General features: G+C 42.4%; 1 protein-coding gene across 1 annotated transcript; it reads left to right on the top strand.

Moving 5' to 3' along the window:
- The first annotated feature begins 8,954 nt into the window (after positions 1-8,954).
- On the top strand, positions 8,955-23,760 carry LOC124880572 (sodium/hydrogen exchanger 9B2-like). Its single transcript, XM_047385821.1, has 13 exons — positions 8,955-9,074; positions 10,683-10,785; positions 17,649-17,819; positions 17,927-18,069; positions 18,152-18,279; positions 18,355-18,436; positions 19,560-19,653; positions 19,728-19,834; positions 19,909-20,058; positions 21,176-21,284; positions 21,444-21,580; positions 22,341-22,515; positions 22,891-23,760. The coding sequence occupies exons 1-13, from the start codon at positions 9,066-9,068 to the stop codon at positions 22,941-22,943; spliced, it is 1,461 nt and encodes a 486-aa protein (XP_047241777.1). The 5' UTR covers positions 8,955-9,065; the 3' UTR covers positions 22,944-23,760.
- The last annotated feature ends 443 nt before the right edge of the window (positions 23,761-24,203 follow it).

Here is a 24,203-nt window from a genome sequence, read left to right as displayed (position 1 = left end):
AGAGGAAAAACTCCCTTTTAACAGGAAGAAACCTCCAGCAGAACCAGAACCAGGCTCAGTGTGAGCGGCCATCTGCCACGACCGACTGGGGGTTTGAGAGAACAGAGCAGAGGCACAAAGAGAACAAAGAAGCACTGATCCAGGAGAACTTTCTATGGGAAGGAAAGGTAAATGTTAATGGATGTAACTCCTTTAGTCATTTCACCTAGAAAGAAAGAACAGATAAACTCTGAGCCAGTTTTCAAGGTTAGAATCTGAAAGAGAGAACATAGAGTTAGTTACAGTAGAAGCTCAGTCAGTAGCCATGTCTAGGAGAGAGAAAGGGTTAAACACTGAAAGACAGGGCTATGTGGATCATCTGTAGAAGGTGAGCATTAAGTTGTTGGCAGCAGAAGCTTGAACAATGCCCCTCTCCAGAAAGGTGTCACAGGTAGACACAGAGTCAGGCCAGGTGTAGCTTCTAGGAAGATAAAAGAGAGAACAAGGTTAAAAGCTGAAATAACAGCAAATAATGCAAAATTGGAGAGTAGTGTGAGAATGTAGCAAAGAGGGTGAAAGTGGTCATTATGTCCCCCAGCAGCCTAAGCCTATAGCAGCATAACTACAGAGATAGCTCGGGATAACCTAAGCATAAGTAAAGCTGAGTATCATCAGCGTAACAGTGAAAATTTATCCTATGCTGCCTGATAATTTGACCTATTGGAAGCATATATATAGTAAAGAGAATTGGCCCAAGTACTGAACCCTGTGGTACTCCACAATTAACCCTGGAGTTTAAAGATGATTTATCATTTACATGAACAAACTGGAATCTGTCAGACAGATAAGATTTAAACCAGCCTAGCGCTGTTCCCCTGATCCCTACAGCATATTCCAGCCTTTTTAAGAGAATATTATGGTCGACTGGATCAAATGCAGCACTGAGATCTAACAGAACCAGAACAGACACAAGTCCATTATCTGAGGCCATAAGAATATCATTAGTGACTTTCAGCAGAGCTGTTTCAGTGCTATGATGAGCTCTGAAACCTGACTGAAACTCTTCAAACAGGTCATTGCTGTATAAATGTTCACACATTTGATTAGCAACTATTTTCTCAAGAATTTTAGATAAGAATGGAAGATTGGATATAGGTCTGTAATTTATTAAATCATCTCGATCAAGCGAAGGTTTCTTAAGTAAAGGTTTAATTACAGCTAACTTAAAAGCCTGTGGTTCTGATCCATTTACTAAAGATAGATTAATCATATCTAAAATGGGGCTGGTAATCAGAGGGAACACTTCCTTAAATAATTTGGTTGGGATTGGGTCTAATATACAAGTTGAAGGTTTAGATGAAGCTAATATTTCTGATAACTCAGGAAGCTCCACAGGTTTAAAACAGTCCAAACACAAATCAGGTTCTACAGTTATTTCCAATGTTGTCTCACTTTCTGAGGATGAAGTAATCATCTTTGGGAGTATGTCAAAGATTTTATTTTTAATAGAATCAATTTTATTTAAGAAGAATCCCATAAAGTCATGGCTGCTGAGAGCTAAGGGAATGGATGGCTCAACAGAGCTATGACTCTGTGTAAGTTTAGCAACTAAAGAGAAACCGAGGATTATTCTTGTTCTCTTCTATTAATGATGAGAAATAAGCTGTTCTAGCTTGGTGAAGTGTCTTTTTATACAACAGTAGACTATTTTTCCAGATTAAGTAGGAATCCTCTAGGTGTGTAGTGCGCCATTTTCTCTCCAATTTTCTAACATTGTGCTTTAAAGTACGCAGCTCTGAATTAATCCAAGGAGCTAGCCTCCTATGAATGATTACCTTCTTTTTCAAGGGGGCTGCATTGTCTAATGCATCACACAATGATGAAGAAACACTATGAACAAGAGAATCAATTTGTGAAGGGGCAGAAACAAAATTATTGCCCTCCACTGTGCTGTTCAGTGATAATGAGGAAATTAAAAGTGGAACCGATTTTTTAAAGGTTGTTACAGCATCGTCTGATAATGATCTAATATAATAAAATTTTCTTTCAGTTGTGGAGTACTCGGTTAAATTAAACTCAAAGGTTATTAAGAAATGGTCAGACAGGACAGGGTTATGAGAGAATATTGTTATGTCTTTACACTCAATGCCATATGTCAGCACAAGGTCCAGAGAATGAAGACAAAGGTGGGTACGTTTGTTAATGTTTTGAGCAAAGCCAATTGAGTCTAAGATAGCATTAAACGCTATATTTAGGCTATCACTTTCAGCGTCTACATGAATGTTAAAATCCCCCACTATAATAACCTTATCTGTATTTAACACTAAATCCAATAAAAAGTCTGAAAACTGATCTAAAAATTGAGAGTAAGTGCCTGGTGGACGGTACAAAACAACAAACAGAAGTGGTTTTAGTGCTTTGCAATTTGGATGAGGAAAACTAAGGATTAAATATTCAAAAGAGTTGTAGCTATTGATTGGTCTGGGACTAATCAATAAATCGGACTGAAATATGGTTGCTACTCCTCCTCCTCGCCCAGTAATTCGAGGAATGTGAAAATTTAAATAATTAGTAGGAGTTGACTCATTTATAGTAACATAATCCTCTTGCTGCAACCAGGTTTCTGTGAGGTAAAATAAATCAATCTGATTGTCACAAATCAGGTCACTAACTAGCAAAGTCTTTGAAGAGAGAGATCTTATGTTCAGTAAGCCACATTTAATTGTTTTATTTTTCTTTTTAGTCTGAGTTGTGTTTGTTTTTATTAGATTTTCCTGATTTCCTCCTTTTAGATTATTTTTTAATCTATTCAATTTTGGCCGTGGGCGAGACACTTAATAGGGTGCAATTGTTGGTGCAGTCTTGACTTGTCAGAGTTTCCACCAGTGTCTGGTCTGATAGTTCTCATGTTAGCATGAACACAGCATGACTGAATAATCTGTTTTGTTCTTTGTCCTTGAGCGCCTCTCTTACAGCAACACATGAGCCAAATATAGCTCATAAGATAGAAAATCGGCCCCCTGCTGGACAAATACAGACAAAAAAGTCCAATGAAGGGAATTATTGTGATAGTCAGAGGTTTTATTCTTCTAAAAAGTTTTGTTTCATCTGCAAACATCAGCATCTAAAACATTCAGATTTAATAGAAAATATCCAAACATTTAACCTGAAGTCCATTTCTATGCAACAAAACACTCAACTGCATGTTTTTGTTTTGCTGACTGAATTTAATTTGACATTTAATAAAATTCTCTCCTGCAGCTTTAATTTGTGTAGAACATTTCAGTAACAAGACAATTCAAAGCGCTTTACATGAATAGAAAACGAGAAAAGAAAGAAACAGAGAAAAGAAGATATCAGTGTCATAATAAATGCAAGTAAATAACAGTTGGACTACAGACTGAAATTAATGATGTTTCAGTTAATAATTTAAATAAAAGAATCAGATGAAACTCTGGTTTTTATCCTTAGTTTAAAGGATCTCAGGGATTCAACATCTCTGCAGTTTTCTGGAAGTTTGTTCCAGATCAGTGGAGCATCACAACTGAATGTCGGGGGAGGTTCTTGGGTCGGATCAAAGTGCAGACAAGAGCTCGGTAGCCGCATCATAGTTTATTCCACACTCCAGGTACTATGGCAAAACGTAGCAAAACATAGTCATGGTAAACGTAGCATAGACAAAGCATAGACATAGAAAAGGAACCAGCGAGGAACTAAACAAACAGAACAACTAATATACACAGAGCACATAGAAGGGAACAAAAGGCAGGTAATCAAAGAAACAGGGAACAGGTGAAACAAATACAAAGGCTGAGGATGGGTGAAAGGACTAAAACAGAAAACACAAACTAAGCAAGAGAATAAATCAGAGGAGGAAATAAAGAACTAGAATAACTATGAACTAAAGTAAACAGAGAAACTAGAGGGGAACATAGAAACAATAACTTAAGAAATAAACAAAGAGCCATAAGGAGAATCTAAATTACAAAATAAACCATCAAGTCCAAAATGTCACTCCATGACACTGAATGCTGCTTCTCCATGTTTGGTTCTGGTTCTGGGATGCAGAGCAGACTGGGACCAGAAGACCTGAGAGGTCTGGAAGGTTGATACAAAAGCAACAGATCTTTAATATATTTTGGTGCTAAGCCATTCAATGATTTATAGACTAACAGGAGGGTTTTAAAGTCTTTTCTCTGAGCTAGAGAGAACCAGTGGAAGGACGTTAGAACTGGGCTGATGTTCTCTAGTTTCTAGGTTCTAGTGAGGACCAGGCAGCAGCGTTCTGGATCAGCTCCAGCTGTCTGGTGGACGTTTAGCCAGACCTGTGAAGACACTGATGCAGGAATCAATTCCACTAAAGATGAACCCATGGATGATTTTTTCCAGTTATTCCTGAGACAGTAGTCGTTTCTAGCTGTGTGCAACCTGTTCATCACTCCATTGGTCCAAAAATGACTTCAGTCTTGTTTTTATTCAGCTGGAGAAAATTCATTGATTTGTTTTATGCAGCTGCCCAACTTTATCTCTTTTTACAAAAAACTTTCAAAAACTACGAGCTAAAATAAGAGAAGATCTTCAAAAATGTCCACATGTTCACATAATATTAGAAGGCGGACATTTCCTCCCCAAACTTCCTTTTTATTCCAATATATTCCCACTTGTATTAAGCTTTTTTCATAACGTAGATAGGTCTCAGAATTTATTTGGACTAACAAACAGCCTAGATTAAGCATAGCTTTCTTAAAGAGGCCACAATGAACAGGTCTGCATGGGGATACAAAATTTTAAAATGTATTACTATGCAGTCAACATTAAAACGATGGTCTATTGGCTGCAAATTTACTGAAAAACACAAATCCGCATTTTCATTTGGCAATGCAATGTTTAATAACTGGACTGAAAAAGAAATTCCTGGCTTTTCAGATGTACTCTATTTATAGATCTGTAAGGATAATGATTATTGATTAGTTAATATTTATCAAAAATTATAATTAAAAATCATAATTCTGAAAATAATTTCATAACCAAAAATCATTACTTATGAATAGAAATCAGAGATGAGCTCTGGTGTTGTGATTATTGGCCCAAAGCCCTTAATAATTACAATTAGTTATTTATCATTAATAATTGATAATCAGTAACCAATACTATTACTGGTCCTTCTCAAAAAATTAGCATATTGTGATAAAGTTCATTATTTTCCATAATGTCATGATGAAAATTTAACATTCATATATTTTAGATTAATTGCACACTAACTGAAATATTTCAGGTCTTTTATTGTCTTAATACGGATGATTTTGGCATACAGCTCATGAAAACCCAAAATTCCTATCTCACAAAATTAGCATATCATTAAAAGGGTCTCTAAACGAGCTATGAACCTAATCATCTGAATCAACGAGTTAACTCTAAACACCTGCAAAAGATTCCTGAGGCCTTTAAAACTCCCAGCCTGGTTCATCACTCAAAACCCCAATCATGGGTAAGACTGCCGACCTGACTGTTGTCCAGAAGGCCACTATTGACACCCTCAAGCAAGAGGGTAAGACACAGAAAGAAATTTCTGAACGAATAGGCTGTTCCCAGAGTGCTGTATCAAGGCACCTCAGTGGGAAGTCTGTGGGAAGGAAAAAGTGTGTCAGAAAACGCTGCACAACGAGAAGAGGTGACCGGACCCTGAGGAAGATTGTGGAGAAGGGCCGATTCCAGACCTTGGGGGACCTGCGGAAGCAGTGGACTGAGTCTGGAGTAGAAACATCCAGAGCCACCGTGCACAGGCGTGTGCAGGAAATGGGCTACAGGTGCCGCATTCCCCAGACCTGGGCTACAGAGAAGCAGCACTGGACTGTTGCTCAGTGGTCCAAAGTACTTTTTTCGGATGAAAGTAAATTCTGCATGTCATTCGGAAATCAAGGTGCCAGAGTCTGGAGGAAGACTGGGGAGAAGGAAATGCCAAAATGCCAGAAGTCCAGTGTCAAGTACCCACAGTCAGTGATGGTCTGGGGTGCCGTGTCAGCTGCTGGTGTTGGTCCACTGTGTTTTATCAAGGGCAGGGTCAATGCAGCTAGCTATCAGGAGATTTTGGAGCACTTCATGCTTCCATCTGCTGAAAAGCTTTATGGAGATGAAGATTTCATTTTTCAGCACGACCTGGCACCTGCTCACAGTGCCAAAACCACTGGTAAATGGTTTACTGACCATGGTATCACTGTGCTCAATTGGCCTGCCAACTCTCCTGACCTGAACCCCATAGAGAATCTGTGGGATATTGTGAAGAGAACGTTGAGAGACTCAAGACCCAACACTCTGGATGAGCTAAAGGCCGCTATCGAAGCATCCTGGGCCTCCATAAGACCTCAGCAGTGCCACAGGCTGATTGCCTCCATGCCACGCCGCATTGAAGCAGTCATTTCTGCCAAAGGATTCCCGACCAAGTATTGAGTGCATAACTGTACATGATTATTTGAAGGTTGATGTTTTTTGTATTAAAAACACTTTTCTTTTATTGGTCGGATGAAATATGCTAATTTTGTGAGATAGGAATTTTGGGTTTTCATGAGCTGTATGCCAAAATCATCCGTATTAAGACAATAAAAGACCTGAAATATTTCAGTTAGTGTGCAATGAATCTAAAATATATGAATGTTAAATTTTCATCATTACATTATGGAAAATAATGAACTTTATCACAATATGCTAATATTTTGAGAAGGACCTGTATGTTCAGAAGGTCTCATGTCACACACAAATAAAAAATATTTCTAAAAGTCTTGTTGGTTTCTCTGTTTAGTCAACTCTTCTTTTATTCCCTCTAACTTTAGGATTGTAAGTATCCAGGGTCAGGAGAGGGAGTCAGTGAAAAGCCCACAGCTGCTACTTGGCCCTGGTTTGTCCTTATGGATGAGGTATTGGGACAGAGGTCTTCCACAACACCTCCTGTCCTAATTGCCTGAAAGGAATGCTCATTCCAATCTCTAGAAACAGAAAAGGCCACTCTTCTATGACTATTTGCAAGTCTGCTCCCTTGTTGATTGCTTTACGCAACAAACTTCATAACATGAAAACGTTTAGATCATTTCATCCTAAACCAATCTGTTAATCTGCCCAAACCCAACCTCTGAACCTGTTGAGGGAATGTTGTCCAAGGGCAAAGTCAGACGGTGACCAGCTGTTCATTACCGTAAACACGGTTGCACGCCGTAGTCTTTCCTCCAGACTCGGCTTGTCGAAACAGCTTCTCCACCCGGGCTTTTCTCGAACACCGTTTGCTTCTGTGGGGCCTCGAAGAGAAAATGTAAGCAACTCTTACACCTTAATTTCCCCGTTCATGAATGAAAATACCGGATACACAGACAGTATTTCATTCTACTTAACTTTGCATATGATCGGTGATCGGTCCTTGGATACAGTTGAATTTATGTCTTTTTACCAGCAAAAGACATCAGCGCGCTTTGTTTCTCTCCTGTCAGGTACCTCTGGCAGGCCGTGTGGAAGAGAAAGACTTGTGGAAAGGTGGGGGCTTTTATTTGGGTAATGGCGCCACAGGAAGTCCGCAGTTACCCCCTTTCCTGGCTGTGCTGGAAGAAGGTTAATGCACTTTATTTTGAAAAGTTCCAGGAAAGTATGTACCGGAGTTTTAGTGTTGAAACCCATGGCTGTATGGTCCCAACACACACGTTCAGTGCAATAAATTCCTCTCCAACACAAAGATAACACAAAATCAAATACTCAGTCAAAACTGTGTTGGTGGGTTTTTTATAACTGATAAAAATAGCTGCCCAACCTAGCAAACTCAAAGTAACAATAAAATGACATCTGAAATAATTGAAACGAACTTCAAATTATGTTTTCCCTCAAGACTGGACAGATGTACTCACTTCACCTAGAACTTTTGGGCAGTCGGGGTGTGGAAAATGCTCCAAGACGTTAAATGTGAGCAGCCACAATGGCGCTGGCACAAGGTCGCAAGCCGCGTCGTTAACGTGGTTGAGGAATGATGGACAGGATGTCTCCTCCGGCTGGCAAAAAGAGCGGTCTGTACACAGCTCAGCAGCGCGTCACGCTATTGGTCAAAACGCTCCGTAACGTCGTCAATTGGATAATATCTTTCAGGAGAGGAGGTCCTACCAGAAAACAAATTTTTCTTTTCTTCCAATTTGAGGCTCTGCAATTCAAAATGTCACAGTGAAAGACTTATAAAGCGCGTTTAAACAGTAAACCAGCAGTTCAGCTCTAAATCAACAACCATCACACCAACTGGAGATTTAAGGCACATAAAGGTGGTCTGATTAACAGAAATATACTCTACTTTTCTTTTTTCTGTAAATAAAGAAACAGAAAATTGAGAACTATTAAAAACAAAAAGGATACTATCTATTTGTTTCACTATTTTGTCATTTGTAGAAATTAAATGTTTATTATAAAATGTTATTTTAATTTTTTGGTATTTTTCTGCTGAGATCTCCTCTTTTTAAAACATTTGCTGTTGACAATTTTACAGTGGACCATATCTTCTTTTTACATTTTGCTGCTGTAAAAATGAAGGCTTGTGTTTGCTTCACAATCAACACGTCTATACCGTAAATCTGAATGTGCACAACTCCATAAGCTGCAGTTTTACCCAAATAATTCAGTAAAATGTAAGGTTTTTAGATATTTCTATCATTATAGTATTTTCTTATAAAATGTATGCATATTTATTTGTTTTCACTTTAAATAATTCTAATTTTCACAATTTTCTACAGTAAAATTAAACATTATTTTCAAGTTTCCCAATTAACTGTTATTTTATGTATTTAATACAGGAGAAGAACATTTTTGTCTTTATGGTCTTTTACTGTTGCTATTTCACGGTCTTTTGCTGTATTTTTTACTGACTTTTTTTTTTACAATGTAGAAGATTCTTCGGTTATCTCCAACCTCTAACAGCTTAGAACATGTGCTCACCCACATTATGGGTCAGCTGAAGATCATTTACCCAGAAAGGTTGGCTGTCTGTGTGGTCCAGGGACAGAGCAAAGTTCAGGATAACCAGGAAGAGAGAGAGATCAGCGTTCTTCCTGACAGACGAAGCAGAAGACATGGACAAGGTGAGATTGAAACCCTCTGAGATGTTTAGCAGACATTTGGACACTTGTTTTAAAGACATGTGTACAGGTGAACTCTGCAGTCATGTATGAGGTGTGATCATTTAGGTCTAAATTACTGTTAATTGTTTACTAAAACCAGCCGCCACAGAGACAGTTTCTTCCCCCAGGCTGTTTCTCTGATAAACATTTAATACATTACCAAACAACCTGGGTGCTGCACGGTGGTGCAGTTGGTAGCACTGTTGCCTTGCAACAAGAAGGTAAGAAGGTCCTAGGTTCAATTCCCAGCTGGGGTTGTTTCTGCATGGAGTTTGCATGTTCTCCCTGTGCATGTGTGGGTTCTCACTGGGTACTCTGGCTTCTTCCCATAGTCCAAAGACATGCCTGTTAGGTTAATTGGTAACTCTAAATTGCCCTTAGGTGTATGAATGAGTGTGTGCATGGTTGTTTGTGTGTTGCCCTGTGATGGACTGGCGACCTGTCCGGGTTGTACCTGCCTCTCGCCCATAGACTGCTGGAGATAGGCACCAGCTTCCCTGTGACCCACTATGGAATAAGCGGTAGAAAATGACTGACTCACCAAACAAACTCATACTGAAGTCCACCTTGTATATTGTATTTAAGGACATAAAGATAAAAACCCACAGAGCAAAGTGTACCGGAGTCAAATTCCTTGTTTGTTGTATGTACGAACTTGGCAATAAAGCTAAATCTGATTCTGAATTTAAATTTCACGTTCAGAGATGGATCCATCAGATCTGACCTCATGTGATCATTTAGGTCTAAATTAAATTAGATCAGATCTGACCTCATGGAGGGAGATGATCCAAACCAGCAGCAGGATGGATCCATCAACATGTACAGAGTCTTTAAGCATCAAGTTAAAGACCTTCATCTTTGAGCTGAATTAGTTCTCATCAGGTTAGAGAAAAAAGGTTCATGTATTTCTGTTCCATATAAAGAATCATTATCACATTTGAATCATTGATTTAATGTTAATTAACCACATCTTTGATATCTCATCGGTCTCTCCTGGTCTTATGATCACAGCAGGAACATCATTTCTCTGAAGGGATTATTTCACTGCAGCTCTTTTCATATTCAGAGGTTTTTAAGCCCTCTGTTTAGGCTGTAAAATAAAATGTGTGATCAGGGTGAGATCCGGGGACCGAAGGTTCTTCTTTATAATATTTGAAATCTCCTGGGTTGTTTTGGATCTTCTCATCAGTCAGTAATATTTCTTCAGTCCCACAAAGTCTCTTCTCAGTGAAGTCTCCTCTCTCAGGAAGACCTAGATCCTACTCTAACCCATCCCTCCTTTGTCTGGTCCTGCTCTCACCCTCTGATTTGTTCTTCTGGGTTCTGGTTCACTGGATGCAAACTTCTAATTTGCTCACAAAATGCTCCTGTTCGCAGATGTTCTGGTTTCACAGTCTAACAGGGACTGTTACTAAATACTTTGAAGACATCCATTAATATTGATTATTATATGTGTATCATTTTTATTCCTAAAGATTTCCTAAGAGGCATCTTAGTATTTGGGTGAAGAAAAGATAATGTCCAACTTTACAGTTGTTCTGTATTGTCTCTGTCCTGGTTTGTCTTCAGATGAAGATGTCAGACTTGTCTTCGTTCTGCTGTGCAACATGTATTACTCTGAAGGATCGATGTTCACGACCAAAGGGACTTATCAACCTGCTCCTTACAAAAGGTGACAGCCACCCACTGTTGCACAGACATTCACCACCACTGTTAGACCTTCACTGTAAGACCACCACTCTTCGCGGCGGGGCTTGTTGCCTCTATTGTCTTTAGCTTCGAACGCCCACAGGTGGTGTTACAGTTCATGCAGATAACAAGTATTCTGTGCTGCCTGAGGTGAACCAGAGTTCATGTTTTTTATTGGTGGAAACACGCGTCACTGGTTCGAAATCACGTTCTGGAACTGGAACGGGCTCCAAACCGAGTTGGTGGAAAACGGGTTTGTAAGACCCACTGTAGGATCCACTGTACAACCCCCACTGCTATAGCCACACTGTTGTGATTATTATTATGATTATATTATTTAATATTAGTATTAATATTTTAATATTTTTATTAAATAATAATTGGGTCTGTTCAGTGTTCAGTAAATAAGGAGCCAATAAGGAGGTGGCATTAGGACAATAGAGAAAGGGTAGAATCGAGCTCTGGCATTACTGAACAGCAAAACTCTGCACATACATGGAATAAATTCACACAATTACTTAAAACACAAGAATTTATTAATAAAAATAATTCAACGAAGTCAAAGTCAAACATATTTCAACCAACAAGCTCTTTAGTATCCTAGAACAACCTAACTAAACTACCAAGCAGAATGACTGAATAAAGAAATTGAAGAACTATGCACAAATGAAGCAAGGGAATCAATAAAAATGGTTAATAGCCATGACCAATGAAATGAACATTACCTTTCAATGTTATTTATGTTTGAGAACCAAGGATTATCTTAAAGAACCTGGAAATGAGGTTAGATGAACCTTAGAACTAACTTAGAACAACAATTGGTATACATTCAAACAACTATTCACAATGAAAGATCAGATAAAACATTATTTTGATAAAATTACCCGTGCTCGTACTCGTCGTCTTCCGCTTTATCCGGGACTGGGTCGCGGGGGCAGCAGACTCAGCAGAGACACCCAGACGTCCCTCTCTCCAGACACCTCTTCCAGCTCTTCCGGGGGGAGCCCAAGGCGTTCCCAGGCCAGCCGAGAGACATAGTCCCTCCAGCGTGTCCTGGGCCGTCCCCTGGAACTCCTCCCGGTGGGACGTGCCTGGAAAACCTCCCGAGGAAGGCGTCCAGGAGGCATCCGGTATAGATGCCCGAGCCACCTCAACTGGCTCCTCTCGATGTGGAGGAGCAGCGGCTCTAGTCCGAGCCCCTCCCGGATTGTCGAGCTCCTCACCCTATCTCTAAGGGAGTGCCCGGCCACCCTACGGAGGAAGCTCATGTCAGCCGCTTGTATCCGGGAACTCGTTCTTTCGGTCATGACCCAAAGTTCATGGCCATAGGTGTGGGTAGGAACGTAGACCGACCGGTAAATCGAGAGCTTCGCTTTTCGGCTCAGCTCTCTCTTCACCACAACGGACCGGCACAGCGCCCCCATTACTGTGGCAGCCGCACCGATCCGTCTGTCGATCTCCTGCTTCATTCTTCCCTCACTCGTGAACAAGACCCCGAGATACTTAAACTCCTCCACTTGAGGCAGGAACTCCCCTCCAACCTGAAGAGGACAAGCCACCCTTTTCCGGTCGAGAACCATGGCCTCGGTCTTGGAGGAGCTGATCTTCATCCCAGCCGCTTCACACTCGGCTGCGAACCGCCCCAGTGCATGCTGTAGGTCTTGACTAGATGGGGCCAGCAGGACCACGTCATCTGCAAAAAGAAGAGACGAAATCCTCTGGTTCCCAAACCAGACCCCTTTTGGCCCTTGGCTGCGCCTAGAAATCCTGTCCATAAAAGTTATGAACAGGACCGGTGACAAAGGGCAACCCTGCCGGAGTCCAACATGCACCGGGAACAGGTCCGACTTGGTGCCGGCAATGTGAACCAAACTCCTGCTCCGCTTGTACAGAGACCGGATGGCCACTAGTAAAGAGCCACCGATTCCATACTCCTGGAGCACCCCCCACAGGGCATCACGAGGGACACAGTCGAATGCTTTCTCCAGGTCCACAAAACACATGTGGACCGGTTGGGCAAACTCCCATGAACCCTCGAGTACCCTGTAGAGGGTATAGAGCTGGTCCAGTGTCCCACGGCCGGGACGAAAACCACACCGCTCCTCCTGAAGCCGGGGTTTGACTATCGGACGGACTCTCCTCTCCAATACCCTGGCGTAGGCCTTACCAGGGAGGCTGAGGAGTGTGATCCCCCTGTAGTTGGAGCACACCCTCCTGTCACCCTTCTTATGAAGGGGGACCACCACCCCAGTCTGCCAATCCAAAGGCTCTGTCCCCGTCCGCCACGCAATGTTGAAGAGGCGTGTCAACCATGACAGCTCCACAACATCCAAAGACTTGAGGTCAGCCGCCTTAGGAGTCCCACAAGCCAACCACAGCCGATAGGACTCCTTCTTCAGCTTGACAGCGTCCCTTACTGCTGGTGTCCACCACCGGGTTCGGGGATTGCCGCCGCAACAGGAACCGCAGACCTTACAGCCGCAGCTACGGGCAGCAGCATCGACAATACATGTGGAGAACATGGTCCATTCGGACTCTATGTCTCCAACATCCCTCGGAATCTGGTCAAAGCTGTCCCGGAGGTGGGAGTTGAATACATCCCTGGCCGAGGGCTCTGCCAGACGTTCCCAGCAGACCCTCACTATGCGCTTGGGCCTGCCAAGTCTGTATAAAGTCTTGATAAAATTAGATTTAAAAAAATTATTTGCTGAATAAAACCAACCCACTGAGTGATTAATTCTCAGTGGTGTTTAATTAGCTGCCTTTATTTAGTGCAATAATATTTAAGGAAGTATTATTTTGAATAAGAACCAACAAATTTTCTGGATAAAGGATTCTTGACTGGTCCTCACCTGCTGACAAAGAAGCCTAAGGATAAGATGGAGGCGAGTCACCTGTTACCTTAGCTGTTAGCGGTTGGACCTAACAAAAGGGAAGCCTATAGCTTCCTTAAAGTCAAACATATACCTTTAAAATTCCATTAATGAAAGAATGAAAATGCAGAAGCGTTGAGGGTGCGTTATGGCCGATTATTGTTAAAAAATATCCTTTAAATATAGTTTGTCTTAATTTTAAAACACAACGCAGAACACATAAACAGATGAGCAGCTAGTCTGTTAGCTGAGTTTTCTCAACACAAACAAAAACCAATTTCATTAAACTAACATTATTTAGATTATTTAACTCTAAACTAATCTCTGCCCAAACACCACCGCTTACGTGAACCGTGCTGAGGCAAAGTTGAGGGAAGCAAAGCTATCATCCATGTGTGGACTGAACAAAGGGACTAGCGTTGCAGTTACTCTCTGTAGCTGGGGGGTTGGGGGGTTTGAAGGCTGGTTAGCAGGCCCAGTCGAACTGTACGATAAAGGTACGTTCGGCCACATCAGTGGCCATGCCTGGGAAGCTCCCGCCACCTGGGCGGTGGTCCTGTTTTCCTCTGTCAGGCCAGGAAAAACCACTTCAGTTCGAAACGTCTCTTGGGAGCTTCTGTAGCGTCTACCGGCCTCAAAGGAAAGTCAAGCTACGCTTGTCTTATTACTCCCTTTATGAATGAATGCCTATTATTTTGAACAGCATATCATTACTTAACTTTGTTGAATGATCGATGTGATCAGTCACTTTGGATCCAAGTTGAGGAGCACCTTCTGGCCACGCTGTGTCCCTCCCTTAGCTGCAGCGGCAGCCGGATTGAGGCTGCCACGTTGGAACATGGCGTTATTGTTTAGCTCTGACTCCTCCTCTTCCTGCGCTGAGCTGGAAGTGGGTTCGTGATTTATTTTGAAAGGTCCAGAAAAGTTCACGCTGGCCTTTGATTATGTACAGTTCAGAGTCCATGTTCATCTATGCTGTAACCCATGGCGGGGGTCCCAACAACACTGTAAGACCTCGTGTAATCTACAACGATTGCGTGCACAATGGATAACAGGTGTAAAACTGGTGCAGACCTCCTTGTTTAAATGAGGAAATTGCATGTGCTGCTGGCACCATGGAGTGTTGGAGAGCAGACCGGCCTTAAAATAAAGATGAAGTTCCAAGACTTTTGCGAAACCCTTAAAATACGTACATTTCCCACACGACTGATGGCTCTAAGTCAAAAGCTGTAGAAGGAGTTCGCTCAGATATGCGGGCTAGAAAGGGCAAATCTGGGGTCAAAATGGCAACTTCAATCCAAAATGACTGACTTCCTGTGGGGTTTGGACCAATGCTCCCAGAGACTTTTTTGTAGGTCTTGACAAGTTACATATGTGTACCAAATTTCAGATTCCTCCGTCAAGGCATGGCTTGGGGCTGATTTCTTATAATTTTCTAGGGGGCGCTGTGGACGAATTAGGCCACGCCCACCAAATATGTCATTAGATCTCTGTTGAGGACTGGACAAGCATCAATCACATTAAATTTGGTGCAGATCAGATGATGTATGTGGAAATTAAAGCCAAACGTATGGCCATGACGTGACGTCCAAATTCGCTGCGCCACCATGGCCACGCCCTTTTATTAAAAGACACTGTGCTTCAAACCAAGTTAGACCCACTGGTTATCAGTCACCTGACACAGTCTCAAGTTGATTGAGTGTAGACAGCCGGATAGCGACCTTTCCCAGTAAAAATAATGACTTCCTGTTCTCAGGGGGCCTGGCTTTGATGATGTCAGCATATGACCCCATAGGATTGTCGGGAACCTGAAGGTCGTCCATCATGCCAACCTAACATCATATTCCAGCCTAATATGACATGTATTTCATTGAAAAGAAATATGTGGATATGTGATTTGGCGTTTCTTTGAGAAAGTTATTGCATTTTTTCACTTTGGGCGCGAACGGCATATTCGTGCCCCGGTCACACCCCCTAAACATGGCCAAAAACTCATGATTTTGACAACTTTGAATCCCCCATCCCTTAACTGCATATTGACCAGATATGAAGCCGATAGCTCAAAATCCCTAGGAGGAGTTTGTTAAAGTTCGAGGTGAGTAAAATTGAAAAACGGCTAAAAATTGGCGTTTGACCCAAAATGGCCGACTTCCTGTAAATTTTAGGGCATACCCCCAGGAGACCTTTTTTCTTGGTTTGAGGAGCTCTACCTGTGTGCCAAATTTCAGATCTCTACGACTTACGGTTTGGCCTATCTCACTTTAGGAGACGCTGTAGAGCCGTTTGGCCACGCCCACTGACAACGACATTAAGGAACAAGAATTTCACGCGGGTGACAATTTTGGGTACAATCGTGTGCGTTTTGGGGTTTCATGTCTGTGACTTTCCTTGTAGGAGCTATATCAATTTCATCTTTTATGGCGAGAAGTCATATTTTGAGGCGTTGCCACGCCCACACACTTTCATGTATCAAAAAGCTTTTGATAACTTTTGAGCCCTAGTGCCTTAAGACTATACTCATTGATTTCGAAGTCTGTAAGTCAAAAGCTGTAGGAGGAGTTCGTTCAGATTCGACGAGTGTAAACGAGAGAAAATGTCAGCCTTGATCCAAAATGGCCGACTTCCTGTGGGGTTTGGACACTGGGTCCAAGAGACTCTTTTGTAGGTCCTGAGAAGTTACATAGGTGTACCAAATTTCATAAACCTCGGACAAAACATGCCTTGGGGCTGGTTGTTTTAGTGCTTCTAGAGGGCACGTCTGCATTGCATTACATTGCAAACGTGCCGAGTAACTGGTTGAATTGCAGCAGGGCCGAGCTCAATTTGTGGCAGTGGCAGGCAGAACTGGTAGTTCCGGTGGCAGGCTGTGGCATCCTCGTGGCAGCCTTATGGCTTGAGACATCCAGCGTGTTTTTAAGCATTTATTTATAATTTTCTGTGAGTGACAATTCAGAATAGCCGCTCATGCTCTATAATAAACCGGCTGTTTGTGCAATAAATCTTCATCATCCTTTCATCATGTCACACATACACATAGTGCTATTTATTTTCCATGTCAAGTAAATACAATCACCTTATGTTATGGTTCTAAAGCTGTTTATTAAATAATAATCAATAAGGAAATCATTATGTAAAGGTAACAGGCTATAACAATAATGACATCCCGTTTGCCGATAATCAGCATTGGCATCACTTCCGGTGGCAGCTCCACAGACACTATTAACAATAATGACAACCCGTTTGCCGATAATCAGCATCAGCTTCCACAAAAACAGCGGCAACCGCATTGGCAAGCTTTTACGGCCGGTCTGGCAATGTAATGCAATGCAGACGTGCACAGTCTTAATTTCATTTAGTTATTAATTTCATTTATGGGTCAAATAATGCAGCCACATTCTTAAAATGAAAAAGCATTTCTGAAAATAATTTGTCATTTTCAAATTTTACATTTCAAATTGAATTTTGGTATCTATTTGCTGGGGCATATTTTGAAAAATAAATCTCAAAAGTATTTTTGTTTTTCATTTTAATTAAGTGGAAGAATGAGCAGTCTTGCAGAAGAAAATTAAAATGCAAATAGGATTATTGATTACTAATTTCATTTATGAGTCAAACAATGCAGCCACATTCTTAAAATGAAAATGCATTTCTGAAAATGCTTTTTCATTTGAAATATGGTAACGATTTGCTTCCATAGCTGAGGAGCATCTCTCAAAGACTGAACAGAACCATCGGTCCTGACTCTTCCCATAAATCCAGTCCATAACAGAACAACACAAAACGGGTTCAAATACTTTTATCAGGTCCTGCAGAGTTTCAGGTCATAAACCAAGGAATTTGAGCAAGGCACTAACATTTTCCTTAGAAGATCAGACCCTGATGAAATCTGTATTGCAGTGATGTTGCCCTTATAAAAATATGGCTAATGTTGGGAATGACTGTAAACATGAACATGATTTTTCTTTGCCTGCAGTGTGTTTGTTGGCTCTGCTGTTTGGAACGGTCTGGTCCATAACTGGACGGGAATGTTTACCTGGAGGGAATCTGTTTGGGATCGTCATCCTCTTTATGTGCTCTGTTCTGGGAGGGAAACTGCTGGGAATGATCCAACTGCCGACCTTGCCCCCCTTCCCTCCACTGCTTGGTAAAACCCATCATTCAGACTGATTCTAGTCCTAATCTGCCATCATCTGATCCCTTTGGGCCCAAAGGGGCAGCGGCACCAACCGGAGTGTCCATATGTGTTTGCAGGAATGCTGCTGGCAGGCCTCCTGTTGCGTAACGTTCCCTATGTTACCGACGCCGTCTTCATCGACACTCATTGGTCAGCAGCTCTTAGGAGCATCGCCCTGTCCATCATCCTGACCAGAGCCGGACTGTGCCTCGACCCCTCGGTACAAACATTAAAGAACCTCACTGCACCGTCTCCATACATCCTGGTTCAGCTTCTCATATTTCAGTTTTGTGTCCCTGCAGGCGCTGCGCCGTCTTAAAGCGGTGTGTGTCCGTGTTGCGGTCGGCCCCTGCATGGTGGAGGCCTGCATCGTTGCTGTGGTTTCTCACTTCCTGCTCAGCCTGCCATGGGTCTGGGGCTTCATTCTGGGGTAAAACAGGCACACATTCATAAACCTGAAGCGTTGTGTAAAACCTGTAGAACTGAACTGTGTGTTTTTGTGTAGCTTTGTTCTGGCAGCAGTATCTCCAGCTGTTGTTGTTCCTTCAATGCTGCTCCTACAGAAGGAAGGATATGGAGTGGAGAAGGTAACATCATGATTCTGCAGTATGTATGTAAACAGTACCAGAACCAACCCATACCGAAAACCCCTCTAACTAAGCTTCATGATCTAAGATCTCCTGCTGGGGCATCAAGGTTCTCTGTGGCAAAAATGACCCAGACAAACTGACAAGGTGTGTCTTCATGTCACATGACCAGTCAGGGGACCTGAAAACAACCTAGTTTATAGAAGATATCACATCATTTTAAACTTCGTAGACATATTCTTCTAGAATGTGACAAAGTATCAAGCAGCAGATAGGACTATCTAGTCCATACAGTTATTGTCATAAAGAACAGAAACTTTCTGGACCAGAATCTCCTGGTCTAGCATCTTTCTCACAACACAGCTGAACTTCTAAGAGCTTTCAAAGCTCTTTGAGAAGCTGCCTTCTACCTAACCCAGTAAGATGCCCACAACAACCTCAGAAAGTTCCTGCTCTTTGACACGTTGAGCAGTCTACCTGCAGGAGCTGAATTAATCAAACAATCATGTGACTAACCTCTGAAACCTAAAGACAGATCTTCAAAACAGACTCAGTGTCCTGATTCTCTTATGTCTGAGCTCTGCTTTTCATGCTGTCATTAATTTCTATCAGGCGTTTTCTGCATTTTCATCAGGTTAAGGTTCTTTGTACATTCAGTTATTTCTGTTTCATGTCATTTCCTGGTTTCATGCTACTGCTCCTCACACACTAACCAGCTTTATTCAGTCCACCTGCGTCAGTCTCCCTGACACACCTTTGTTCTGCTTCAGTTGTCATTGCTCTCCGCCGGGTCTTCCCATGTCGATGCCGGCCCGATTTGCTTGATGACCAGCTTAAGCGTTCGCCTTTTATTATTAAACTTTTTAACTCACTGTGCTGCTTCTGCCTGTCTGTCTGTATATTGGATCCAGCTCCAAGTTCCTCCTTGATTCTCAGGAACAGCTAAATGTTGCCACCATAAACCACTGAAACCACATGAAGGTTGTTGGACCTTCCGCATAGATTGCTAGAACTGTTTCTGTTGACTGATGAGTTGAAATAAACCAGTAAAAGCTGAAGGTAGCATTTTAGGTCTTTAGTGAACCAATGAGGAGCAGAGATTTAAGGCTTGTGATCCTTTCAGGGAATCCCAACGCTGCTGATAGCTGCTGGGAGTTTTGATGGTATTCTGGCCATAACAGGATTCTCCACCTGCTTGGGAATCGCCTTTTCCACGGGTCAGGCATGCCTCCTTTAATATTCTGCTCAGTTCTACCGTGTTTCTTTACACATGTTGTGTATGTTCTTCCAGGTTCTACCTGGATGAACATCCTCAAAGGTCTACTGGAGGTGGTTGGTGGGATCATAGCTGGACTTATCCTGGGCCTGTTCTTGTGCTTCTTCCCGAGCAATGACCAGGTCCGACATCATGAATAATCTTTTAGAATAATAATAAATGAAGTAGTCTCTGAAGGTCTGTTGTCTTTCTGCAGGAGGACCTGGTGCTAAGGAGGACTCTCATGTTGTTGGGTCTGTCCATATTTTCGATCTTCTTCAGTAATGTTATTGGTTTTGCTGGTGCTGGTGGTCTCTGTACGTTGGTACTTTCCTTCCTGGCTGCTCTGGGGTGGAAGACTGAGAAGGTAATTCACATCCAGGTTTATTTTTCTTCTGCTATCTCACATCTAAAGTATTATATCCTGGTGCTACCTGCTTGGAACCATCTACCCACCACTGGAGTCTCTACATTCCTGGAGTTAAGGTAGTTTATCTGCTCATGCTCTGCTGGAGGAGACCATGGAAATGGTAGGAATAAAAATGGAAATCTGTCGTATTGAGTTTAAAGCATTTGACCCACATGCAGAAAGCAATTCAGGAGACGGTATTGTTTGGTAAAGTGTTTATTTACAACTGGGTGAATAATGCAGGGAACTGGAACCAGGATGCAAACTGCAGAAATAAACAAGAAGGTAAGCAGGAATAACTCTGGGGCTGAACTCATGAAAATAATAAATCTGTCTTTTACAAAGAACGGTGGAGGGATCCACCAGAGAGGGGAGTGGAGAAACCAAGTGGTTGTTTGCCGGTGAGACTGAAGTTGGTGGATATGGTAAGCCAGTAGAGTTTGTAATCCACGAGGTGCAATGGAAGGAGGAGGGTGGACAGGGTTCGCAGATGGAGGTCCGAGGTACACAGGAATCAGGAGGATGACAGCTGGCGTGATCAGACGAAGTTATGAGAGACTTGAGTCTTTGTTCATGGAACTGGAATGCTTCCTTCCAGAAGACGGTTTATCCAGGCAGGATTCAATGCAAGGCACAATCAGGTTCAGGAAACTTGCAGGATACAAAGACAAAGTTACTTGGTGTACAAGGCAAGGTCAAAGGCAAAGGTAACGTGGCTGAGGAGTACCACTAAGGGCAACACTCTGGCAGTGAGTTGCTGGCAGCCTCCTCCTTAAATAGTCCTCTGCAGAATAATCAGGGGAATAGCGAACACCTTTCACCTCTCCTCCATCTAGAGGCTGAGCACAGTAAAAGCACCAACAGACACACAAAGCACAGATCCTGAAAAAACCCAAGAATGTGCCTCCTCTTCATGTCCAGCAAAAGTCTTGACAATTAGTGATCAAACCTGCACACTCTAACCAGCACCTGTAGCTCCTGACTGCAGTCACATTCAGTCACAGACGATTAAAATGTTCTTCAGCTGCTTGTAGGACTGATAGACGCTGATAGATGAAGCTAACGGTATCTCCAGGCTCCAGTGGCGGGAATGGTCGGTCGGTGTTGGGATGTGTTCCAGCCTCTCCTGTTTGGTCTGATTGGAGCTGAGATCACCATAACATCCCTCAGCCCCAGCACTGTGGGTAAGAACCTCCCAGTAAGGACATCGGTCAGGATTATGAACTTATTGCTTCTAATCTGCCCAGCATCACTTCTATGAATGTCTGTAATGTTCCATGTCCTTGCCTCTGAGGAGGCTCCTACACTCTAAAGTCCTCCTGATGGTTCGTGTTTCTGGTCAGGTCTGGGCATGGCCTGCATTCTCATTGGTCTGGTGATCCGTCTTCTCGTCACCTTCCTGCTGGTTCATTTTGGAGGTTTCACACTGAAGGAGAAAGTCTTCATCGCAGTGGCCTGGCTGCCTAAAGCTACTGTACAGGTCTGTTAATACTTATACTGACCTCATGGAGTACATTAATTACCTCTGAATTCTCTGGAGCAGTTGTTCTGGAGTCACTTGAATCAGGTGTGCTGGAGCAGAGACACATCCAGAACATGAAGTGGGCCCTGAGGACCATGGTGGGGAACCACTGGTCCAGAAGATGTTTTAAACTCTTAACACTCATGATATTCATGTCTAGCTGTGATATCCTCATATGACCAAAGAAACCAATGAACCCTGAAATAATAAAACCCACTGAGGCCCAGTCAATGATTGTCTTATTACAGTGCAATAAACCCAGCTGATGGAGGTGTGACTTTGAGAAAGTGTTAGTAATAAATTAACACATTTAACAACACACATCACTTTCACAACCAATATTTAAAGAACTTTTCATTTATTTTTATTTTAATCATAGTGAGCAGAATATTTAATCCCCTGAAGTAACCTTGAGTGCTTCATCTTCATCACCTTAAAGAACCTGAAGAACAACGACACAAAAAGTACGATTAAAACAACTTCAATCCTAGAAATCCTCCTGAAGCATCAGATTCTCACAGTGTCCCATCATGACCACATAAAGAAGCATCAAATGTTCCTTATTCACATTGGAAGGACTTAGGTAGACCCCACCAGTGGTCCATCACAACCGCTCTGCTCCAAAATCGTAAAGTTCTGATGTTTAGAGGCAGATGCTGACCTCAAGGACCTCCCTGATCAACAGGAGTTTAAAAATGTCTCTCTGTCCTCCCACCAGGCTGCTATTGGCTCCAAGGCGTTGGACATGGCGAGGGAGGAGGGGGACGAGACCTCGATTCAGTTCGGTCTGGTTGTGCTAACGTTAGCGGTGTTAGCCATTCTGACCACAGCTCCCATTGGTGCGCTGGGAATTGGACTAACTGGGCCGCGCCTCCTGACACGTTATGTCAAAGGTTAGTACAGAGTATGGAGGTTAGGTCTGGTCCATTGTTAGTTGGTACTGATTTGATTGGACAACCTTGAACTATGAAGCTCCTTCAGGTGCTTCAGTGAATCTGATATGAAGAACAACTGAACTAACCAAGCCTTCTGGATTAGAGTAGACATGTCTCTTAGAACCACATAAAGAAGGTCCAGTTGGCTTATATTCACTTAGCTTCAGTCATTAAAAGGTAAGTCAAGAACCAACAGGTTACCATCACTGACCATCAGGTGTTTTACTGATCTGAAAGAGACAGAAAAGTGTCACAACAACCTGATCTATGCTCTGATGTACCTTCTATCTTCACCTACAAGATGTTTATGTAATTTTCTGTAAATCCCAACAGATGAGACAGAGATGGAAGCCTCGCCCATCAGTCCAAATGGATCTACTGAATAAGAAAACCACGTGATCATTGAGAACAAGGTGTGAAGCTTCTGACTGATCCACCGACTGTCTTTCAGAAGCTGCATGTAGCTGCAGGACATTTTCATCTGTTTGTTTAAATGCTTTAGATGTTCAAGTTTCTCCTCAGCTGAGATGTTAGAAAAGCTTCTGCTAAAGACGACGAACCAAACTACTTCAGCTTTTCTTCTAGATGTTTGAGAATCATTTGTTTCACAGAACGATCTGTAAGACCGTCCTAACTGAGCACCTTGGGTTTATTATTGGGTGTTTCTCATTGTTAAAGTTAATTAAACCTTAGTAGAAACTCAGGGTAAAACCAACCATGTTCAGACAAGAGGATCAGTTTGGTGTTTCATTGCTGGGGAACCTCAATGAGGTGGGTTCTGGTGCAGATGGTACCTGCAGGTATTTAGAGGAACCGTTTCTGGGTCAGTGGCTTCAGAAACTCTGTCCACTAGGCCCACAACAGCTCATGGTTTCTATCTCACTGCTGTGGGTCTAAGCCGGTCTCCACCCACAATCACAGGTTCTCCATGTTTGTTAGGATCTCCCAGAGACCTAAATGTTAAGATGAGAGGTTTCCTGCACAGCTCAGACCTAACTGCTGCTTTGACTTTTTCAGCACATGCAGGCCCGTCTTTTTCTGCAGACAGTGTTCTACCGGGACCTGGTTCTCTTTTTGGGTTCTGTCTGTCTTTGTTAGAAGCCAAAGTTCTGCATATGTGACCATAACTGGACTTTATTGGCACAAACATGTTGATGTGATGCTCTTCTCAAGCTGCAGCAATAAAAACCGAACCTGATCTGACCCGTTTGTTTGTCCAGTTCAACGTCTTCATTCTGTTTTAATCTGATATTATTCACTAAACTGGGATCATATCTTTATTCATGTTTCATTTCCTACTGAAACAAGGTTCTGCATCACCTTCTGATGACCTCTCTGTCATGTGTGTCTCTAGATGGAAACAAATTGGACAGATATTTTTATCCTAAATGCAGCTTTTGTCCTCCTGGAATAAGTTTTGATGAAAACAAAGTGTGTTCATCGGTCTGGTGATGGACCGATCAGAACCAGCTGGAACACTGGATGTTCTCCAGCTGCATCATATGTTTTATACACCTGTACTGTCTTCTCTGCCTGCTCTGAAGTCTGTAGCAGGTCCTGAAGGTTGGATACCAACTTCTAAGTGAGGATCAAAGATGGCTACCATGGGTATTATCTGAGCGGCAGCTGCTGAGGCAGTTTGATGG

The sequence above is a fragment of the Girardinichthys multiradiatus genome, chromosome 14 (assembly GCF_021462225.1).
Source record: "Girardinichthys multiradiatus isolate DD_20200921_A chromosome 14, DD_fGirMul_XY1, whole genome shotgun sequence".
NCBI lineage: Eukaryota > Metazoa > Chordata > Actinopteri > Cyprinodontiformes > Goodeidae > Girardinichthys > Girardinichthys multiradiatus.
The sequence above is the reverse complement of the archived record's forward strand: the minus strand, read 5'-3'. Positions and strand labels throughout refer to the sequence as shown.